This window comes from Colius striatus, chromosome 8 (assembly GCF_028858725.1).
Source record: "Colius striatus isolate bColStr4 chromosome 8, bColStr4.1.hap1, whole genome shotgun sequence".
NCBI lineage: Eukaryota > Metazoa > Chordata > Aves > Coliiformes > Coliidae > Colius > Colius striatus.
The window spans coordinates 6,482,971-6,504,868 of record NC_084766.1 but is presented as its reverse complement, the minus strand read 5'-3'; the positions used below and the strand labels follow the sequence as shown (position 1 = coordinate 6,504,868).

At 39.8% G+C, this 21,898-nt stretch overlaps 2 protein-coding genes across 2 annotated transcripts; one reads left to right on the top strand and one right to left on the bottom strand.

Moving 5' to 3' along the window:
- Window positions 1-4,479: 4,479 nt before the first annotated feature.
- Window positions 4,480-7,143, bottom strand: EXOSC3 (exosome component 3). Its single transcript, XM_010205934.2, has 4 exons — window positions 6,874-7,143; window positions 6,630-6,779; window positions 5,621-5,772; window positions 4,480-4,778 (listed from the first exon to the last, which is right to left on the bottom strand). The coding sequence occupies exons 1-4, from the start codon at window positions 7,135-7,137 to the stop codon at window positions 4,577-4,579; spliced, it is 768 nt and encodes a 255-aa protein (XP_010204236.2). The 5' UTR covers window positions 7,138-7,143; the 3' UTR covers window positions 4,480-4,576.
- Window positions 7,144-9,782: 2,639 nt separating this feature from the next.
- Window positions 9,783-19,560, top strand: DYDC1 (DPY30 domain containing 1). The gene is made up of 4 exons (XM_062001871.1): window positions 9,783-9,929; window positions 10,031-10,153; window positions 11,492-11,584; window positions 19,485-19,560. The coding sequence occupies exons 1-4, from the start codon at window positions 9,783-9,785 to the stop codon at window positions 19,518-19,520; spliced, it is 399 nt and encodes a 132-aa protein (XP_061857855.1). The 3' UTR covers window positions 19,521-19,560.
- Window positions 19,561-21,898: the final 2,338 nt, after the last annotated feature.

Below are 21,898 nucleotides of genomic sequence, written 5' to 3'. Positions count from 1 at the left end.
CCAGACTAATTAGGATTTTCAATAATAAGCTAATAAGATTGGATGCAAATATATATAAAACATACAGCTTGAACATTTTGTTTCTAAAGGCATAGTCACACAGATGCAGACTGACATGGGTTTCAGCTACACCAGGCAAAAGCCATCCCACGTTTGGAGGTTGTGTTGGTATGTACTCATGTAGTGGTGTTTTCAACCTCACACTGATTCTCATGAAATAAAAGCACCAGTCTCTCTACAGACAGTCTGGACACAGGATCTTACCTTGCTTAAGATGAGGGTGCAGAAGAAGAAACCAAAGGACCTACAGGTTTTTTGAAATCAGTTTTGCCTACATGAGCAGTTCAGAGTGGAACACTAAGAAGAGATCAGTGCAACACTCTCCTTCTGGACAAGACCAGGAACAATTAGCAAGGCTTTTGAACAGGTATACAGATGCTTTACACACATCTCTTTTGGCAATAGCCTAAAGAACACTGAACCACAGAAAAGCCTACCATTTACAATGCCACAGTAGATAACCAAAGCCTCTGCAAAGTGCAGGTGAGGTCATCAGTCCTCTATCTGTCCTTTGGTCTTTAATACCCTTACATCAGTTAAGCATAATTAAAGCAAGATTGAGTCTTGGTGGCCTATAGTTTTCCTTTGTCCTATTTACTGCAGGGCTATTTATACTGTTCTGTTCCAACTTTTTTTTGTTTTCTCATACTAGGTAGGATATTGAGGCTTTGCAAAAAGAGTTATTTTTAATGACTCCTCAGGCTACTAGAATGGTGAGCAAGCTGCAGGTTCTATAAGCAAAACCAGGCTCCTGAACATCCCAAAATATCTACACTTGATAGCACAGAGAAGGCAGTAACTGTACTTCTGCAGGACCAAGACATCTGAGAAAAAAGTCTTTCTGTAACAGTCCTAGTTAACTGCCCACAACTACACATAATTTCTATGACAATTCAGGCACTGATCCTGCTTCTTGGCTATTTGTCTTCCAATTTATTGGGGCAAAACTGGTATGTTAAGTTTCTTACTATAGATTTCAATAGCAGTTGTGCATCTTGCAATCTACACAAGTCACTAGTGAGGACAAGGCTGCTTGTGTTACTAATACAACTAAAGTGTCTTATGTTGTCCTTCTGACAGCTAGATTCTATACTCAGCCAAATAACATATCTCACAAAGATGGCTGTATGTAGCTAGAAAACTGCTATAATTATTTTTCATGCAATTATGTAAAGCTTGGAGGTGACCAATTTGTAAGGTTTAAAATAACCTCTTCATTTCGCTGTCACTTGGAATTATTTGTTCAAGCACCAAGCAAGGAAGAAAACTGGGCTGTCCCTAACAGATTTGAGCTTCTCCAATAGTAGATGAGCTGCTCTTAATATTTAAAATCTGAGAGAAAAATTCAGTGATCTCTTTTTCTAGAGCAACATCTGGCTTGGACAAACAAAATGGTCCTGCTATTAAAAGTGTTGATGCCAATTTGGGTCATTTTGTCAGAACTTGGCTAGGAATTAAATCCATATGCCAGCAAACCTCAGTTGCAGCTTCTGGTGGTAAGGTGGTAACAAGTAGTTGGACACAGTAAACTCCTCATGTAGCAGAGCTGCAGCCACACTCTAACCATAGCCTTAGAGTTTAGCACTTAATCCTCTTATTACATTAAACTACTTGTCTGTGCAACTTTCTTCTGCTACAGCAAAACAGAAACGTTTTGCTATCACAGCTTCACCACTAGCTTACCTGTACTCTGTTAGTATTTATTGTTGGTCTTTAAACAATGAAAGGCCACAGTATTTTCAATGTATGGTTATTTGTGAGCTTTCTTTTCGAGGCGTTGTGCTCATCTCTGGGGATACAGACTATGTCCATGCCAACATCTACACTCCTCAGTTCTTAACTTTCACCACAAAAACTTGAAAGAAAGTCAATATAACAAAGCACCAAGGATCCAAAATGAACAACTCTAAATAATGACTTAAACTGACAAGGGTGTACAGATGGATCAGGTAAATGCAACAGCAAGACATTCTAGTAAGGAAAGTGCATTTCAAGTCTACAATATTACTCCTGCAAGTTTCATTTCCTGAAGCATTATGTCTTTATGTGCCTTAATGGGAATGTGAAGGACATTTCCAGCAGCATACAGAAGTAACTCATTGTCAGTCTTTCTTCCTAGAACCAAATTGTGTCACATTTTATTAATCCTGGTTTAGTCACTGAACCACAACTACAAGTTCAAAGACATCATACAGACTTTGCCTGAATATTTTGTTCATTAGACAAAGCCTATCAAAGATTTAAGGAATGCTGTGGGGTTTTTCTCACTTGGAAAAAACTCACCAACATGTAAATATTACCTTATTTTAGTAATGTGTTTAAAATGCATGTGCTTTCAAATGCACCTACTTAAAATGATTGTGCAGGGAGGAAACCTCAAGTACTTTGTGAAAATATCATTTTGTTAAATCAAACCCAAGTATTTTAATACATTTTGCTTCCCGCTCTTGATTTAATTAAGGTTCTATTTGGGTGATAAGCAGCTGACAGTGGGACAGAATAATGGGTGGAGTGAAATAGGGCACTGATGATGTTGACAACTTTCAAGGTCAGCATTAGCTATGCTGCACTACCAAGAGAGCTTTTTAAATTCAGGGATTGTTTCGGAGACCTTGCAGGTTAGGCTTAAAACTCAGGACAAGGGAAAGGAGGTTGCTCAGACAGGTAAAAGGGGAGTGGTAAGGCCAATCACATTTCAAGCCACAATTGTTCAGGAAATGATCCATGTCATTCCCCATTCCTGTGGTTTTACTATTATGATCCAAGACCACTCACAAAAAAAGTTAACACCCTGAGGTCATTTGGCAAGTGCTTTTCTGTTTATGCCAGCTATTGTTCTAATAACAGACTGCAAGGGCTCTGGTTAGTAAAGCTGAAAAAACACTGGAGAAGAGTTAGTAAAATCTTTATTACAGTTGTGCATGGGTAGTAAGATGGCCTAAAAGATTAATGGGATGTGAATGGAAGTCACTTCAGCTGTGAGAAGACAGGTGAAAAAAAGATGACTAAAGATCTAGCAAGCCAGATGAGCAATACACTAAATGCTGAACAGGGAGGCCAGTGAAACCCAGAAAGAATTCGGAACTGCAGTCATTAGACTCATGGAAACCACTGGAGTTGTTTTTATTGAATTAGGGGAAGCCCTAGGTAAGCATATTAAAGATGACTCAGAGGGGTGGCTCTTAATTGAAGCAATTTCTAAATGTGATGCCAAAGAAAATCATAACAGGCTGAACTTCGGATTAAATACAGAACAAACAGGGAGAATTCTGGTTCCACATGGAATTAAGATGGTATTCAGGATTACTCTAATTAGACATTTTTCTAATTTCTTTTAAAGTATTGCTATCAAACTGTTCTGCTGAAGAGCCACAAAACATCACAGATCTAAATAACTGCCTAAAGAGGTCTGAGGCAATTCACTGGGTACAGTCAAACTTTTCACCCATAGAAAACATGCATCAGGAAGTCCCCCTCCTTTACTCCAGGGGTCCTTTCTCTCCAAAGAGCGGTAGCAAACTATTCACATACTAAAACACATACTAAAACAGACTGATGGCTGTCCTAGGGAGGATAAGCATTTCCTCTCTGTGCATGTGAAGAACTAAACACACAACAAAGCCTAATACAGCTTTTTTCAGCAATGTCAAACATGAAGCAAAGCTACATGGAATCTGTGCTGTAACTGAAGAAAAAAACATCTAAAATGTCTAGGGTTAAGAAATACATGGCTATTGCTGCAGTGGTCTTTACCTAATCTCTAGATAAATGCACTTAAAAAAAGTTGCAAGTGACTTCCAAAAGCATTGCTGTTAAGTGTTTATATTTTTTTTAGCTCCAATGAGCCATCAAGTTTCCTGAATATTCATACTGTTGTTGTGTCCTTATCACTATTTCCTTATAACTACTAGCCAGGTTATGTTTTAGGGAAAGTGGGGTAAAGCTGCTGTAACCACATATTGGGTCTTATCTGATCACTTTCTTCACCACTCTATTATTATTTTATGCTGTGCCCTGTAATTATTTTCTGATATTCTCCATCTGCATTTCTACACCTCAATTTTGTAAAATATTAAATAATCACTTCTTTTCCCTAGAACACCTGACCAGAAAGAATGACCTGCAGGACTTTCACTAGTCCAAGTAAACACATATCCTTTCAAGTTTTAATACTGACTGAAAAAGCAAATATATGCTGCTTACAAATTGACCATTTTTCTTACTGAAGGCTTCAATAGTTCCACCTCAACACTCAGAGCTGATGGAAGCTTTTAAGAACTGTCTCCACATCAGTCAGAAAATTCATGGATAGGGTTTCATAATCACAAAAGTGAAAAGACTCCAAAGCTCCTAAACAAGACATGAATAATCTGAGTGGACAAAGAAGAGAACCCAAGAACAACCACCAAAGTCTAGTACTTCATTTAAAAAAATGATTTTTAATATAAATATGAATACAAAAAAATAACCAAAAACTCCAGTCACCTCAAAAAAAATCCTCCAGGTCTTCTTTCAATCAATTCCCTGACAGTTTGGCAAGAGCTTGTTGTCTCTGTTCTGCAGTCATATACTCACAGGCTTCCAAAATATTTACTATAATTAAAGTCTGTTGAACTGTTTTTGCTTTTACCCATATTCTTCCATTCATTCCCAGTACCAGCTCAAACGGGTACAACTGTGACAATTCCTGAATTATTTCACATTTGGGAGCCAAGAGTCTGTAAACAAGATTTCAAAAAGTCAGAGGAAGAAATGCTCTTATTCCACAGACACCACATTACTATCAATAAACAACTACGCTGCAGAACTGGTGTTGTGGGAGCTATTAAAGCAACACCACGAGGTAAGATGACCAGATTTCATATGCATCTGAAATAGCAATGTAGTATCAGATTTTAATTCTCCTTTCATGAAAGATATGCTCCTAAAAAATACAGAGCTTGTGAATCTAGTTGCTTTCTGGTTAGATTCAGAAAAAATACATAACAAATTGAAACCGAATTGATGCTTTCATAACAATACTATGACTTAAGAAATTCCAAAACTATACTGTTTGATAAAGTGATGTTTTTGAAGTGCTTCTGTTTACAAATTTGACATCACAGTTGAAGATGTGACTTTCACCACACTACTTTTGTTCCTCAGGAGACAATATTAACAGCAGTAAACAGAACACTGGTTTTATTAGGTGATAGCATACTAAAAAATAAAAGTGTCAAGATTTAGGATTAAAATCAAGCTTCAACAGGCTTTCTCAAAGAAGAAACAAACATAGCAGGATTTAACAGTTTACTTGTAAAACACTGCTTGCATACAGACAACATTTGAAAAATAAGCAGAGTGGCTTCAAAAATACTTGAATTGGTTCACACTGTTGAGATATGTAAACCAGACAAACCATTAGTTAAAAACCCCCAGGTATGAAATAGCTGCTCTGCATCTCCAGATTGTTTTTACAAAAAGCAACAGAATCAAGAAACACATTGCTCAGAGAAAACAGATGAGTGAATCCTACCCACCATATTACATTACTTATGACTTACTTTTCTTTAATACTTACTTTCTTATTAGACCTAAGGAAACTTTAATCATGAAGCCATCTTGTCCAATTATTCCCATTCCACTTGATCTCCCACTGCTGTCTATACAGACCATCTCTGGTTCCATGTCTTTGTTTGCTACAAGGAATTGCCCATAAATAAGATCTCCCACCTAAACAAAGCAGTGTCAAAAAGCAAAAGTAGTCAGGATCATACTGCACATTTGAAATAAATACTCATTTTAAATAAATACTCAGTTGATAAAGAACTTCTCATGAGGCTACAAAATAGTTTTAAAATAGTAGTGACAGAAATATAAACTGATGTAATAGGAATTTCCATTTTTTCTTCTTCTACAAAAGGCAACATCCTCCAGGAACAATTATCTTATATCAGTACTGGGATTTGAAAGATAGCTGGAACTTGAAAGACACTGAAAAGCATGTAATTTTATGTCATGAAGTATTTCTCCTTTTAATACCAAACAAATTCCTTTGTGTTCAGACTTTAAGGGTGTTAAAAGTCTAAGCAATCTGTTCTTGTAAGCATTTTTCAGGACAACAACAAAATCGTACAAACCTCTTTGCTTTACTTTACAGTCCTTTTTTACATTCTGATGACAGTATTTCAGCACTTTCCAAACAGCTGTTTACAAAGTGTCATTTAAAAAAATGCATTCTACCCATATCAGGTGTTGCAAAAGCTTAATTTAAAACCTTAACTTCAGAGTGCCTCGTGGGATGCACATTACTCATGAGTTGCATCTGTTTCTGGTAGTATTATGGGAAAGTTAGTCTGACACCTGACAGGTAGCAAACCACACTGGTTACATGTTCTCTTGAGAAAACTCAGAAAGCCCACTGCCTAACCCTGAAAACCCTCTCAGGCAAATCACTACAAACAAATCTGCACTTCTGCTCTTACATGTAGTTTATAAATATACTTCTACTAAAAACCTACTAAAACATAACAGAAGCACTAGGAAAGAACACAGCTAAAGCATTATGGACAACAAACAAGAGCATTCACCTGCACATTTGGCCTGTTCCTCTTCGTAGCACCTTCAAAGGCCAAGTAGGACAGAGATGCCTGCTCGCTCCCACCGACGTCCAGCTTAAACACGTCCCCCGCTTTGGCCGTCACTATTCCTATTACGTGGTCGCCCTTGACAGGAACATACTGCAAAGGAGGTTAGGGGACAAACGGGTCAGGGAAGTACGGACGAGGGCTTGTTCGCTCTCCCCCCTGCCCCGCATACGGCCGGTCCCCATACCCGCTTCTGTTGCGAGTCTACCCAGTACGCGCCGCCCGCCCCCGCCGCACCGCCGCCAGCCGGCCGGTGCCGCAGCAGGCCGCACTTGGTCACCAGGAGCCCGGCCGCACACCGCCGCAGCCCCGGCCCGCACAGCAGCCGGCCCCGGGGGAGCACGCCGGCGCCAAGCCGCAGCCGCTCCCCATCCTCGTCGGGGTGCGAAGGGAGAAGCAGCACGTCGCCGGGCAGCACGACCTGCCCCACGCAGTCCTCGGCCGCCGCCATGGCCGCGCAGGCGCAGAACGGCCGCGGGACGCCGCGCAGGCGCGGGGCCAGCCGGGCGCGTTGAAGCTCCTCAACCGCCCTCAAAAACGCTGAACGGCAGCGGCATCCTCCGACCAGGAGGGCAGTACCAATTCCTGGCGTAAGTTTCCCTCTCCACACGTGTTTTATGCTATCTGTTAGAGGGAGAGAGGAAACATGTATCTTCTTCTTTGCTTCGATGATACTAGACTGCAAAGACTTCAGAGCCTTCCGCATTTACAGGCACGATTTGGACTTTGAGTTGAGTGATGAAAGGTGAGACAATTGCAAGCAAAGAGTTTAAAGTATCGAAAGTGGCAGTGCCGCTGGTCTGTTTTGTGGCCAGCCTCGAGTGGGAGGCTGCAGAATCAGCATGAGAAGGGCCCGAGGGAGCATTAGGGCGACAGGACAGGTTTTGGCTATAAATCGTGGGACAGTGCAGATAAACAACTTGAAAACAATTTCAGCAAGGCCACAGCGTCCAGAGTGAGACCTTTGTGTCATCAACTGAGAAATTAACATTATGGTTAACACTCCTTTGATGCTCCTAAGTATGATAATGAGCTAAAAGGAAAACATCCTAATCGTATATGGCCGTAATCCTCGAGTCTCCATCCAAAACATACTAAATGTCACCCTGTACTATATATGTGATAAACAGTCTGTAACAGGTAAGTTTATTTTCTGAAATGTATATGAGGTGTGTTCTTTTGTTTGTCGGTGTGCAGGCATTAGGAGGAGCGATCCCCTGTGCACCCAGCTCTGTAATAAAGAAATGCAACTTTCAAATACTAAATCGAGCATTGGGGAGTCTCTTCTGAACCAGTTTTGGGTAACATACCTATGATGTAGAAGAAACACCGAAGCCAGCCTCTTACCTTTCTGAGGTCAGTTTCCTCAGCTGCATTTCATTGCCTGTCATTCTGGAAAGGATACATTCTGCCACCTTACATTGCTGCTGGGGAAGGACCAAGCAATGTCTGTGAAGTTGAGCTTCAGAATGAATACAAACACCAAATGCATTATTTTAGCTGCAACTGCTGGTTTTTTAACGCTTGATTGAAAGATACCAGTAAAGCCAACAGCTCTCCAAATTTAAGGTGAATGTCAGCCAAGACGTTTGGCAGTGAGGAGAAAAAGCTCCCTCTGCTTTACTGCTGGAAGCCTAACTTCAGGCATAGGAGATCAGCATTTTACATAAAAAGATACCTTGTATTTGCCTACAATAATCTTCTTTGCTCTTATACTGAAATTACAGTATTTTCTCATTCCATAAATTGCATTATAGTCTTCACCTATGCATGTATATGTATTTCTACACACACACGTATACATTTGTATTCATACAGACACACAGTGCATTGCCATGCCTGAAGATGTTTTTCATCCTTTGTAGAAACCCCTCCTCTTATGAAAGGAACCCATTCGTGGAGAAATGACGTTAAACGCATTGGGAATGGGGTTGTCCCACGGAGCGGCCGTGTCTGGGCTTCGCAGGCCTTCGAGGATGGCGGCAAATGCTGGGCCCCGGCCCCGCGCCCGTATTCCCACGGCGGGCGCTGGCGAGAGGCGTTGCTTGGCGTTGCTTAGCGACCCGGCGCGTCCCGTCTGCGGCCTCTCTGGCGCTGGAGCGGAACGAGAGGCGGCCGGCGAGACGGAGGCAAGCGGTCAGTAGGAGCGGGTTGAGGCGCGGGGAGGCTAAGGTCTCGGCGCTCTAGGGGCTGCTCTGGGGGAACACGAGAGAGAGGGAACCGCACGACGCGGGACGTGGGGTGGTGGCAGCAGCGGGAGACGCGGGATAAGATGGCAGGTCCCCCCGGAAATCCGAACGGCACCCCCGGAGCAGGGCTACGGAGCAGACCCGACCAGCCTGCGGCTTCGGGGAGGGTAAAGGCCCGAGCCTGTGCTTAAACGGAGCCCAGGAGCGGGGGACGTGGGTGGAGGCTCCAGGTGAAGATGGTGGGGTACAATTAAGGTCGTACTTGTACTCTTCGGGCTCTGACAGCGAGCTCCGAGTCTGTCACTGCCGGAGCGAACACGCAGGGTGAGAGCGGTTTTGTCCGCCCGGGGCAGGGCGAGGGGCCGGGGCTCTCGCGGGGTCTGCGGCCGCGCGGGACGCGGTCAGTTCTGTTGACAGCAAGCGGAGGGTGCTGAAGCAGTGGGGTTCCAGAGGTGGTGTTCGCCGGCTGGCACACATATCCTAAAGATAGCTTTGTAGGTTCAAACTAAATGCTGCCATTCCTCATTCACAGAGCATCGTCCCTGTTGCTCAAAGATTTGTATAGAAGTTTTTGGTGTTCTCTTGTGCTTTTGAGGCTGTTTTGCTGTCATGCTGACCCAGAGTCACCAGCATCTTTCCAAGCAGTTTCTGAATTATGCATGCCTAAAAAATAGGGGAGAATTTAAGCTTTTTTTTTTTTTTTAACCCTGCAGTGATCAACACAACTGATCTGTCACTGGAGCTTTTAAGAACTAAACCAGTGTTACATTTAAATAACTTTATTAATTGTTACATTAATAAAAAGAGCTACACCATTTCCAGTATTTGGTGCCTGAAGCAATAATACTTAAAACCCCAAATTTAATCCTGACATTGATGGTTAACGTCTGTTTGTTAGCAGGTGTGAATGGAGTCTCAGTATCTGAAGAAATGCGTGGGAAGTTGCTTGAAAAAGGGACTCGCGGAGGTTGTAGAGCATCGGCCAGCTGATCCAATACAGTATCTGGCACATTGGATCTACAATTATAGAAGAATCTTAGTTGAAGAAAAGCAGGTGGATACATCTTGGGGGAAAAAAAATCCAACATGATAATATAATTGATGCTATTTAATACCTATTTTTAAGAAGTTAATTCTGTGTTATATCTGAAATAGAGAATGTTGGAGAGGACTGAGCTGGAGCAAGAACGGGAGGCAGCCCTGATAGAACTCAAAAACTTAAGAAAAATGAAGGAAGAAGAGATAATGATCCAACAGAAACTTGAAGAACAACATCAGGTTAGTAGTACTTAATCATAGGTAATTATAAATAGTATATGATGCTGTGGCATCTTGTAGCTCTCTATAAGTGTAACTTCAAGTCTGTGTTGATCTTGATAAGCCCAGTTCTAGTGTAAGATGAGTTCATTCTATCTCACTGGAACTTTTTGGAACCAGGCTCTTCTCAATGATGGCCAATGATAGGACAAGGGGCAATGGGTGTAAACTGGGAAATAAGAGGTTCTAAAGAAATACAAGGAAGAATTTATTCCCTGTTCAGATGAGGGAACACTGGAACAGGCTGCTGCTCCTCTAGAGACCTTTGAAACCCACCTGGACAAGTTCCTCTGTGATCTACTCTAGGTGATCCTGCTCTGGCAGGGGGATTGGACCGGATGATCTTTTGAGATCCCTTCCAACCCTTAAGATTCTGTACTTCTGTAATTTACAAATTTGCAGACCAGAAGTTATGTGCTGAAGGTTTCCATGAGCTGTTTAAAATAGAAAATGAGTCCAAAGGTATGAGATTGTGTCTAGAGCTAGTTCATAGATAAATTACTTCATGTAAACTATGGGAAATATGTTGAATACTACTCACATTAGATATATTTTTGTTAACCTAGCTCTCAATTTTGGCTCTAGTTGTATGCCCAGGCTTGTTTTGATTATATGTACCAAAAAGGAATTTGAAAAGTAGTTACTACAATATGACCATATTTATAGTGAACATTTATAGTGACATTTAATTGAAGTGTTGAGGCAGTGACATTTTACAATATGTCAGCACAAAGTCCATTTGCTGTATCTGGAAATGGAACTGTGACTTGGAATTGGGAAGGATCTTGATTCTGTGATCCTCCTTGTGCATGGGAATTTATACTAACAGGAGAGTGTGTATACAAATGCCCATGTAAATGCATGGTCTTTTAATACTGTTTCAGTAAAAATCTTACTGCTAATTGGTATATTTGTCTCAATAAAGCTTTTAAATGTGAGCATCCCTTAAATTTTACATGGAATGTGTCATATGGTAGAAGTAGGCATATTTTTAGATCACTCTGTTGAAATACTGACAGAGCATAACTGTAGGAAGATGACAGTATGAAAATGACAGAAAAAATGACTATGCAAAAACTTAAACACAAATTCCAGTTATTTAAGAACAACCGATATAAATAGTCTCAACACACATACAAAGACCATAGTCACATACTAACACATTTGTATAGCATGCATCTGAATGATTCCCTTCATTTTAATACATAATGCTATTTTAACACCTCAGAAATATTCTCAATAGTTAATTATTCATGACATGGAAGGCTTTTAACTGAAAACTGGTTTTCATTGCTGTAGGAAAATGAAAAGACGATAGCTGAACTTACAGATAGACCTGGAGCGCCTGATTTGACCAGAGTTGAGGAGCTAGATGAGGAGGAACGGTTTGAGGTAGGTGTTTGGAAGGAACAGGGAGTTAAAAAATGATTGACTCTTACAGATTTGTTTTTCTTTGCTGATGTATCAATGGCTAAAACTGTTGTAGTTAAGACTGTGCTGGTTCTCTCCTATGGTTTTAAGAGATGGTATTTTGGTCTCAACCTCCAAACCACCCATTGCCAATTCTCTGGTAAATGTTAAGCCATTCTAAAAGACTGGGTGGCATTAACTGACTAAGTCCTCAAGACTGGAAATGCCTTTTTTTCTTCCTATTCAAATACTTTATGAATGACAGTATGAATATCCTCAGAGAGGGAGCAGCCTTACTTTGCCATGTGAATGGATAGTCATATACAACATGTACAACATCACAAAAGTTGATTCTGTTTTGAGTGATTGAAGTTATTTGTATTTTTCTGGTTGGTATGAAGTATATATTTGGTGCTACAGAATGTAGTCATGTGCAGAGATATCTGAGCAAACATTTAACTTACAACACCAGATATTAAGGACACACTGCTCATTAAGGGTAGGACCTGCTGAGAATCAAGTGTGCCAACATGAATGTACTTCTTTCACTACTACATCCATGGCTCTATCTTGTAATCCTCAGACACCTTCTATGCCCAGCCTGGCTTTTTTTTTCCCCTTTGAATACTTAACAGTCCAGGGAAATGAGAGGACATGAACATGAATCAGCCTTAATTTATTGTAAGGCATGACAATACATTTAACAGGTGATGCCAACTCATTTGAAAGCATTCAGCTTTATGAGTATTCACTGGTCATAAAGATATTGATAGCTGTCTGATTTTTTTCCAGGTAGAGTATTCCAAGTGGTATGATTTGAGGCATTTATATACTAGATCCAGTACATCATTATCAGAACCATTTCTCCTTTATTAGCTTTAGTAATTTGCTCACTTAATTTCTGGTGCCAGTAGTGTAATACCAGCTCAGAATTTATATTATGATATTAATATGCATTATGCTTAATGTTACTTTCATGACAACCTGCTTGATAAGTGTTCTCTAAATACATTTATGAACATGCTTATGACTGTCCTTAGGGTCATGTTTCCACAGTGTTTTTTTCACTACAGTAAACCAGATGAGTTCTCAAGATTTCATACAGCCAAAATTTTTTGCACTTTCTGATAATTATGTGTTAAAAAATGATCGTGAGGCTTCAGGCATGTTTTATGTTCTTAAATAAGTGAACTGCAAAAGTGAAAGCGAGTGGTAAACTTACCTGCTGCTTCTTGCACTTGCTGTCCACTGAAGTTTTCATGCTTGGAGTTGGTTAAAGTTGGATTACGTTGGCCTTTGGTGATGTTATTTCAGATTTTACAGTAACATGTTTGTTGAATGAAACTACAAATTAAGAACAGATAAATAAAATGAAAATATATAGGCTTGGACTAGTGAAACTGTACTCTTCAGAATTGTAATACTTCATCCAGACTCACTGGATTAAGTCTGGTGATAAACTCCGTCATGTTTCACTGAACGGAAGACTAGGTAATTATATTGGTGAATACTGTCTTATCTGTCATGTGGCTTTTTTCTGTTTTTTTTCCATTCTACAAAGCTCAGGTAGTGCTGGCAACTAATAGAATTCCCCTTTTTTGGTTTGTTTTTCTAGAGTATAACAGAAGCCATGTCAGAAGGAGAACGAGAAAGTTCCTAACCAATATGAAAGCTGTAAATACAGTTTCTATTCACTACTTGCTGATCCTGAATTGTAATATCTTAATTCATGCATTTTATATATGGAACTGTTTTACCTACCTGTTGTTTCAGTTTCTGTGCTTTCTGTGTGTTTGTGTAAAAGTCTGTTAATTCTGACATCTGATGCTTGCTTTTTTTCTTAAACCACATGGCTGACTCAGAGGAAGAAAACTGCAATTCAGATGAAAGCAGTAAATATATTTTCTATTTATTGCCCATTGATGCTTGAAGTGTAACTGTAAGAATTATACCTATAATTAATAATTAAAATCTATAATTAACGTATCAAGATTATTTTTGAGTAGAAGCTACAATATGATAATCGGAATCCATGTGAAAGAATAACTGTTTCTTGAAAAAGGTTTTTCCAAGGATTTGAATGTGGTTTGATAGAAAGAGGGAATGCCCTACAGATTAGAAGGTGGAGAGAGAGTTCTCCACATCAGACTAGATGCAAAAATCAAAACAAAACCCCACATTTTAAGAGACTACAGTTCTAAATACATCTAACACTTATGTGTAGCAGCTTCTTGTGCAAGTTTCAGAGGGATGGAGTAACTGGATAAATACATAGAGTTTCTCTTTTGAGCTGAATCTTGTTATTTAGATTAACATTTTCAAAAATTGATAAGTAACATGTCCATTTATGCTTATGTCCAGTGAAATTGACTATGAAAATTTCAACCTTCATACATCCTTCATATTGAATTAGGGAATGTGTTCACATTATAAAATAGTATTTAAAAACATGCTAGTCAATAATTCTAGTCTCTACTTGCAACGTGTGGCTGTCATTTGTCTCTCACTGTTTGATTTTGTTACATGTGTGTCCGCTAGAGTGCATCCTAAATAAACACACTGGTAGTTCTGTCACTTACAACCCATGAAAACTACAGCATTTGTTTGTCATTTTGTTTCAGCTTGTCTTTAGCTGTGTTGATTTCTTTGATCTTGCAGTTCATATTCCTCATTTTCTTTCTAGATAGTAATTGAATTTTTTGATGGCAACTTTTATCAGAAAATTGCTTGGCAAGGGTCAAAATAAAATGGATTCCAGTTTACCTACTCCTTTGCTGTTATATTGTGTGCAGAAGACTTAAGTTGTTGCAATGTTATTTATAGGAATGCCTTTTTCAGGATTTGATGCGCATAGGCCTCATTCATTGATCACCTTCTACAGCTTTATAAGAATTCTTATATTGGCACCAGAGGGTCAACAGTGCTTTCTTAAGGTTCAAAGCAGCTTGTATGTAACATGGAAATGTAGTTCACAACAAAGATGGATATCTAAGCCTGGGGGGAATTTAAGGCAGCTTAAAATCATCTTTGCCTCCTTCTGAACTTTAGCCTTCTTTGGAGTATAGCTAGCTAGAGCCTGGAACAGGGAAAGGACAGAGGAGAAGATATTGTTTTATTGTTACTGCACATGGTGTGATTTCAGGAGTGTTAATACAATTTAACCTCTGCATAAAATCTAAAGTCATATATTGAAAACAAATGACATTACCTAATACAACTTCGGCTATAGCTTATGTTCCCTTTGAGTACACTGTGCAATGAAGGGGATGGAATTCAGAAGCAGAAGGTGGAAAATGTTGCTGGAAATAAGATGCTAAATACTGACAGAAGATTTATAAAATTGTTTTTTCCTCTCTTCAGGACAGAACAGACTTATTTAGGCTGCTATCAGAGCTCATGCACAGATCCTCCAAAGAACGTGTCAATAGTAATGTGCCCATTCACAGCTGTTCTCATTCCAGCAATACTGAAGCACAAGGATGAAAAGAGATATGAAGCCCAGAATAGGACAAAATTAATCAGATTAACTATCAGCCTACTCACAAAGATGGAAACTCAGCTCTGCAATGTGAGAGGCTTTCCTCCTGCAAGGAGAAATACACATTGCAGCAAGCACATTTTAACGTTACCTTTTAACAGAATGGGTTTTATTAAATCTGTATCCCCTTTCCTTATGATGGCTGATTTTACTTCATAGCCTAAAGGAACTAAATTATGCTTTTCTAAGCAAATGCCTTATACAGTAATTTGCTAATAGTAATGAATGTCAGATGAATTAGTCTGGATTAAATGCAAAACTGAATTCCTCTGAACTTTGCTAATACAGTTTACTCATATTTGAGGTCAGCTATTTATCTCTTTACTTCTGTTAAGTTTTTCTTGTACTTAGATTTGACAAAGAACAGTGTTCTCTATTGACTACAGCTAGAAAAGAGTCTAAATCTGTTATTTGCTGATAAGGACTGATTTACTTTTTAAAATATCTTACCAGTGCATTTGTTTGATGGTTTGGTTTTTTTACTTTAGTTTGCTTTATGGCATTACTGTTATAAACCCTTATGCAGTCTTTGTAGTTTATACTTGTGTATTTGTTTAGATTCATATGATGGAGGAAGCTATTCCATTATAAACATTTCTATAGCTATTGGCAGGCTACTAGTAGTGGAAGAAAGGCAAGGTGGAGGAATGTGCCATTTAATCGAGCTGTCCAGCAGAAAAAGACTGATTCATGGAATCTGAGAGCTGTCAGATGCATATCCAACTTGCTGTGGATCTTCCCTGTTAACCTGCACCTTGTAGAATCATTATTAGAAACCAAACTCTGTGTTTAACTTGGATCGAAGATCAGAATGGTTGTCATTTCCCTGGAAAAGTGATGGAACAACTCATCCTGAATGTTATCACTGAACATATGAAGGATAAGATGGTTATCAAGGGGAGTCAACATGGCTTCACCAAGGGAAAATCCTGTTTGACCAACCTGATATCCTTCTATGAGTGCATAACTGGCTGGCTAGATGGAGAGCAGTGGATGTCATCTACCTTGACTTCAGCAAGGCTTTTAACACTGTCTCCCATAACATCCTCATCAGAAAGCTCAGGCAGTGTGGCTTGGATGAGTGGACAGTGAGGTGGATCGAGAGCTGGCTGAATGACAGAGCCCAGAGGGTCGTGATCAATGGCACAGAATTGAGTTGGAGGCCTGTGGCCAGTGGAGTTCCACAGGGATCGGTTCTGGGGCCAGTCTTGTTCAACATCTTCATCAATGACCTGGATGAGGGGACAGAGTGTACCCTCAGCAAGTTCACTGATGACACCAAACTGGGAGGACTGGCTGATTCCCCAGAAGGCTGTGCTGCCATTCAGTGGGATCTCAACCAGCTTGAGAGTTGGGCAGAGAGGAACCTCATGAGGTTCAACAAGGACAAGTGCATCTGGGAAGGAACAACCCCCTGCACTAGTACAGGCTGGGGGTCGAACTGCTGAAGAGCAGCTCTGCAGAGAGAGACCTGGGAGTCCTGGTTAATAATAAGCTAAATATGAGCCAGCAATGTGCCCTTGTGGCCAAGAAGGCCAATGACATCCTGGGATGCATCAAGAAGAGTGTGGGCAGCAGGTCAAGGGAGCTTCTTCTCCCTCTCTACTCTGCCCTGGTGAGGCCTCATCTGGAGTCCTGTGTCCAGTTCTGGGCTCCTCAGCTCAGGAGGGACGGGGAAGTGCTGGAGACAGTCCAGTGCAGGGCCACCAAGATGATCAGGGGACCGGAACATCTTTCATATGAGGAGAGGCTGTGGGAACTGGGGCTGTTTAGTCTGCAGAAGAGAAGATTGAGGGGAGATCTTATTAACATTTATAAATATCTAAATGGTGGGTGTCAGGAGGTTGAGACTTCCCTTTTTTCTATAGTAGCTAGCAACAGGACCAGGGGTAATGGCATAAAGCTGGAACACAAAAAGTTCCATTTAAACATAAGAAAAAACTATTTCACTGTTCAGGTGAGGGAGCAGTGGCACAGGCTGCCCAGAGGGGTTGTGGAGTCTCCTTCCTTGGAGGTCTTCAAGACCCTGCTGGACATGTTTCTGTGTGACCTGATCTAGGTGAACCTGCTTCTGCAGGGGGGGTAGACTAGATGATCTCTAAAGGTCCCTTCCAACCCCTACCATTCTATGATTCTATGATTCTATGATTTATACTACTGGCTTTTCTTTGAACTAAGTTACTCTAGAAGATGCTACATAATGAAAAAATTACCTTCACTGGGGCTTGTGTGGAGAGGCTGAGTGCTTCCATGTTATCTTTATTTGGAAAGACAGCCAAAATCAGTGTCCATTCTGAAAGAAAATGAGGTCACCAGTTCCACAGGTTGGTCTTTTGATTATATGGGCATGAGTTAATTAAGGATGAGGTTAAAAAAAAAAGTTCATATGTTAAACCATTTAATAATTAATACCAAGCATGTTTATATAATCACATGAGAGTGCGTCCACAAGCAAGTCAAGGAATAAGCAGAGATAGCTGCCATTTGCTTCTTGTTGGTTAATCTTATTTGGGTTGTTATCTATTACAGAGGCTGCATTGATGTCTCTGTACTGACACAAATATATACTTCAGTAAAAATCAAAACTCTTCCCCATTGTTTCCCATCAGGCATAATTGAAAATTTCAGTGTACTTCTAACAATGATAAGTGTGGGTTTGATTTAGAAAAAACACTTCTATTTAGGAATATCATACCAATGTTTTCTGAATGATCTTCTCCTCTGAAGAGTATTTAGGAGGTTTAGAAATCTTTTAACAAATTCTCCAAGGGTGCATATAGTAATTCATGGATCTCAACAGAGGCTGATATTATAAAGGATTGGTTTTTTTCCCATAATCATGGGAAAGGAAGGGTGAAAAAGGTGTGGTTTTAGTTTGATGCAAGAACCCGTTGGTATTTGAGTTTTACTTGATGGTTCCTCTATAATTTAGATGTAGTCTAGCAGATTCCAGATAAAGAAATTAGCTTTTTCTGGGGAAGGAGAAGGAAGTATGTCTAGGCTCGATCAGTATCTTGGCTAGCTGGTTTTTCTCAATGGGGTAAATCTCATTTACGTCTCTATAATAGAGCTGATTGTTGTTGTTGCTTTGTGTCCAAAAAAACAACTTGAAGCAAAACATTTTTTGGTGCACTGAGGAAGCAGTCTTCCAAGGATCTCAGTTTTGTTCTTATTGAAATTGCTGAAAAAGTTGGAGTTCAAATCCTAAGATCACTTTACTAACATGAGCATGAGTTCTTCCTTTGAGATGCCATCTCCTATCAAACTTTTAATATACTTAGTATTAAAACATGAGAGAATTGATTGACTCAAGCTGCATGTAGGGAAAGATACTGCAGAAATAAAAAGAGATTAATTGTTGCAGGGAGGGTGAGAGAGAACATTCAGATAATTAATCATTCCCGCTGCAGCAAAGGGACACTGCAGCTCCCTTTTGCTCAGTTTCCAGTCACATTCCTGGGAGTGTGTCGGGCTTCTCCAATCATTCTGCTTCATTTCTACTCCACCTCCTGAATGTACTTTCTTCCAGCAATGACTGGCTGGATGCAGACACACCTGTATTTGGTTCATTATTATCTTAAGCAATTGCGGTTTTGCCACTGATGTGTTTAATAGATAAGTTTAAAAAAATGCTATTTATTTAGCTGATAATTGTAACCCTGGCAACGGGATCTGTTGTTTGTTTCATTGTAAACATAGCTGTGCTGAAAAGTTACCCGTCAGCACTGACAGCTGAAATTTTCTAGGGGTAGAACTGCTGTGTAGTTCTGAGACAGCTGTTCTTCAACATTTTTTTAGTGGGCATATGTATCTAAGTGGAGCCTATATGCACCGTGGAGAAAAAGTGCACCATGGTTTTGTTTCTCAATTGTTAAATGTTACTGTGTTTGATTGTATTTTAAAACTATACAGAGTTGATCAGAATAGTTAATAGGCTTCGGTTACGGCAAGTGTGCTCTGCTCTCTATTTTCTGGTTGACTTCTTGTTGAGAGGCCAAAGGCAACGTGAACCCTGTAAGTTTGTCAGTCTCAGAAAGAGGAAACAGTCCTTTGCCTGGAAAGTGGAGTCAATGGTTGGTATGGATTTAGGAAATTAAGGCATTTCTTAAACCCACTAGTAGGAAAAGCTGGAAGAGGGATAAAGAACCAAAGGATGAGAAGATATCAAAGGAAAAGAGATATACCCTAAGGCCAGCTCTTGGAAAAATTCAACTATGAGCTACTACCTGTGGGTACCCTTTGTACCCATGTAGGATAGGGTTTAGGATATTAAAGAAAATAGTTGGTGGCTCTGTCTTTGTCCTTTTGTGCCTAGTAGAGCTAAAGGCTTGTTTCACTTTACAGGACCAAACCTGGGTCTGCTTCCTTGAGAAGATCTAGAGTTGCTGGTCTGTTTCCTGACTGTGAATTTTGTGATGAGCACAACTTAAATACTCTGCATTGCAGAAATGAAAACAATGATTGATCTTAATCCTTAAGAACCACATTTTCATTTTTATGGTCTTAACTGACATTGCAAACAGTGACATCAGATCATATTCAGGAGGTGGGTTTTGTTACTTTTATCCCTTTTTGCATGTTTCAGTACAACAGGTAAGGTGTGACATTCTTAGTCTGGACATTTCTTTTTGCTAAAAGGGTTCTTTCTGCTGAGAGTCAAAATGAGATCATCACACTTCACAAATCCCACTTCTCAGCTAGACCTAGTGCCATTTGGCAGAAGGGAATAAATTTGGTCTCACAGAAAAGAAAAGGTTCTGACACATCTACTTCTAGCAGAAGTGCTGGGGAAGGGAGTGTGTGCATGTATAGTGATATCCTGCACTGCACACCTTGTGAGCTTTTGCTGATACTCCCCAGAGTTTCCTCTGAACACAAAGTTTCAAAACTAATTAGAAAAATTGCAAGGCATCACTTGTGGAATGTTATTTAAAATGTCCATAGCACACAGTAAGAGATTTTGGAAAAAAGAAGTATTCTAATTAAACTGTTGGGTTGTGACTGTGTCTATAAGCCTGGAGATCCTTTGATGAGATGGAAAGTTTCTTTCCATATTTAATCTATGAATGGGAATCTGTAGAAATGTTTGTGAGTTATGGTTAATGTCTGCATTTTTGTCTAGCACCATTTATAGACTTCTGTTGGTTGATGCTACATACCCTTCATCCATTGTCTGATGTCCCCTATTTAGAGATGTGTAAGTATTTTTGACTGTGGTTTATTTCAGACTTGTTTATCTGAAACTGCTAAATGACTAGCTGCAGTGAAATATTTCAGACATAGCTGAAAGATAATGATGTTTGCTGTTTGCTAATATATTTGCCCAGGTGAAGTATTTGAAATTGCTACTTTAATGGCAACCTTCTCTGGCTGAACCAACTCTGATAATAAAGTCAGGTTGAGGGATTTCTAAAAGATGTGACCAATCAGATTACTCAGTTTCCTGCAGGCCTCCAATTAGCAGCAGTGTATTTGATCTCTGTAGCAATGATGGTGGGACCATTTCTGAAAAGGCTGGGAATAACCTATGAATAGAAATCATGAGTGGAAAAGTTGCTAGGTTTATGCTCTTTTTCTCTAGATAGTCATGCAAGCCCAATTGTGGAGCTCACAGTATTGTTCAGTAATTTTCAGAGATGCAAAATGAATGTAAAATCCTGCTGTGCATTATTTACTAGATTAGTACTGAGTGTGTAAATAGATGTGTTTGCCTGTATCAAGCAGTTCAAGTATGTAAATATGTTCTTGTGAGCGTAGAAGTAGCACATCTGCAAATATTGGTTATTGTTTCACAAACACTATTATGTGGGGTAGACTTACAAAGGTTTTTGATCATTAAACTTTTCACAAGAGCATTTTACAGTCCTATACCACATGAAAGAAAAATGTCTTCTGGCATTAGATATCTAGAAAAAGTCAAAAGTGTCTGAATTTAACCTAACGTTCTTTGTCAGGAGGCCAGAAGTTCCACATGCCACAACTGTTCTTGCAGACAGGTTCCTGAAACCCGACTTCATGTACTAGAGTAAATATTTGTTTCGAAGTCCAAAGACCACCTGTACTGTAAACATCTGAGACACACTGCAGCAAAAATTCTTGGGTAATGGCTGTTTAAATGCATCAGTCTGTTTCCTCAGGGACTGAGGAAATCCTAATGGTTTACATGTATAAACCAATAATGTCACAAGGCACGTGAAAGCAGATGATGGTACAAATCTCAAGCTGCTGGCAGACAGCTCAAGTTCCCTAGCCAAATTGTTTCTGAGATATAGATCTATGGCTGTAATGGGGTTTAGTCTGGACAGGCGATCAGACCTGTCATTAACAGCAATTAACTATTATAATAACTATTATTATACTATTATTATAGTATACTATACTATAGTATAGTACACTAATACTATACTATTATTATACATTAACTATTCCCCTAGGAAGGAACTGTGTCTCTGTGTGTATCCAACCTTCAGTCACATCCCACACAACCGAAATTAAGGATTCTGCTTTGTTACGTGTCAGATGCCAATCTTTCCTTAGCCAAACAACTGACCATAGCAACTGCCAGAAAAGCATCAAGGGAAAACACTTACATGGCTTTCTTAAGGTTAAAGGGAGATCATCTCTACTTGAAGTCTTTTCCTCTCCTGCCAAAGACATAACTTTAACAATGAATGGGTTAATTTATTAAATTCAGCACAACAGCTTATGAGCAGAGTGCTCAATCTGTAAGATATGCACTGTTATGTTTGAAAACTGAG

Coding starts and splice junctions, on each gene's coding strand:
- DYDC1 (XM_062001871.1), top strand. CDS start 9,783: ATGGAGTCTCAGTATCTGAAGAAATGCGTGGGAAGTTGCTTGAAAAAG. Junction 9,930..10,030: donor TCTTAGTTGAAGAAAAGCAG/GTGGATACATCT, acceptor TATCTGAAATAG/AGAATGTTGGAGAGGACTGA. Junction 10,154..11,491: donor AACTTGAAGAACAACATCAG/GTTAGTAGTACT, acceptor TCATTGCTGTAG/GAAAATGAAAAGACGATAGC.
- EXOSC3 (XM_010205934.2), bottom strand. CDS start 7,137: ATGGCGGCGGCCGAGGACTGCGTGGGGCAGGTCGTGCTGCCCGGCGAC. Junction 5,773..6,629: donor GGAACAGGCCAAATGTGCAG/GTGAATGCTCTT, acceptor TGCTTTGTTTAG/GTGGGAGATCTTATTTATGG. Junction 4,779..5,620: donor TCCTTAGGTCTAATAAGAAA/GTAAGTATTAAA, acceptor TCTTGTTTACAG/ACTCTTGGCTCCCAAATGTG.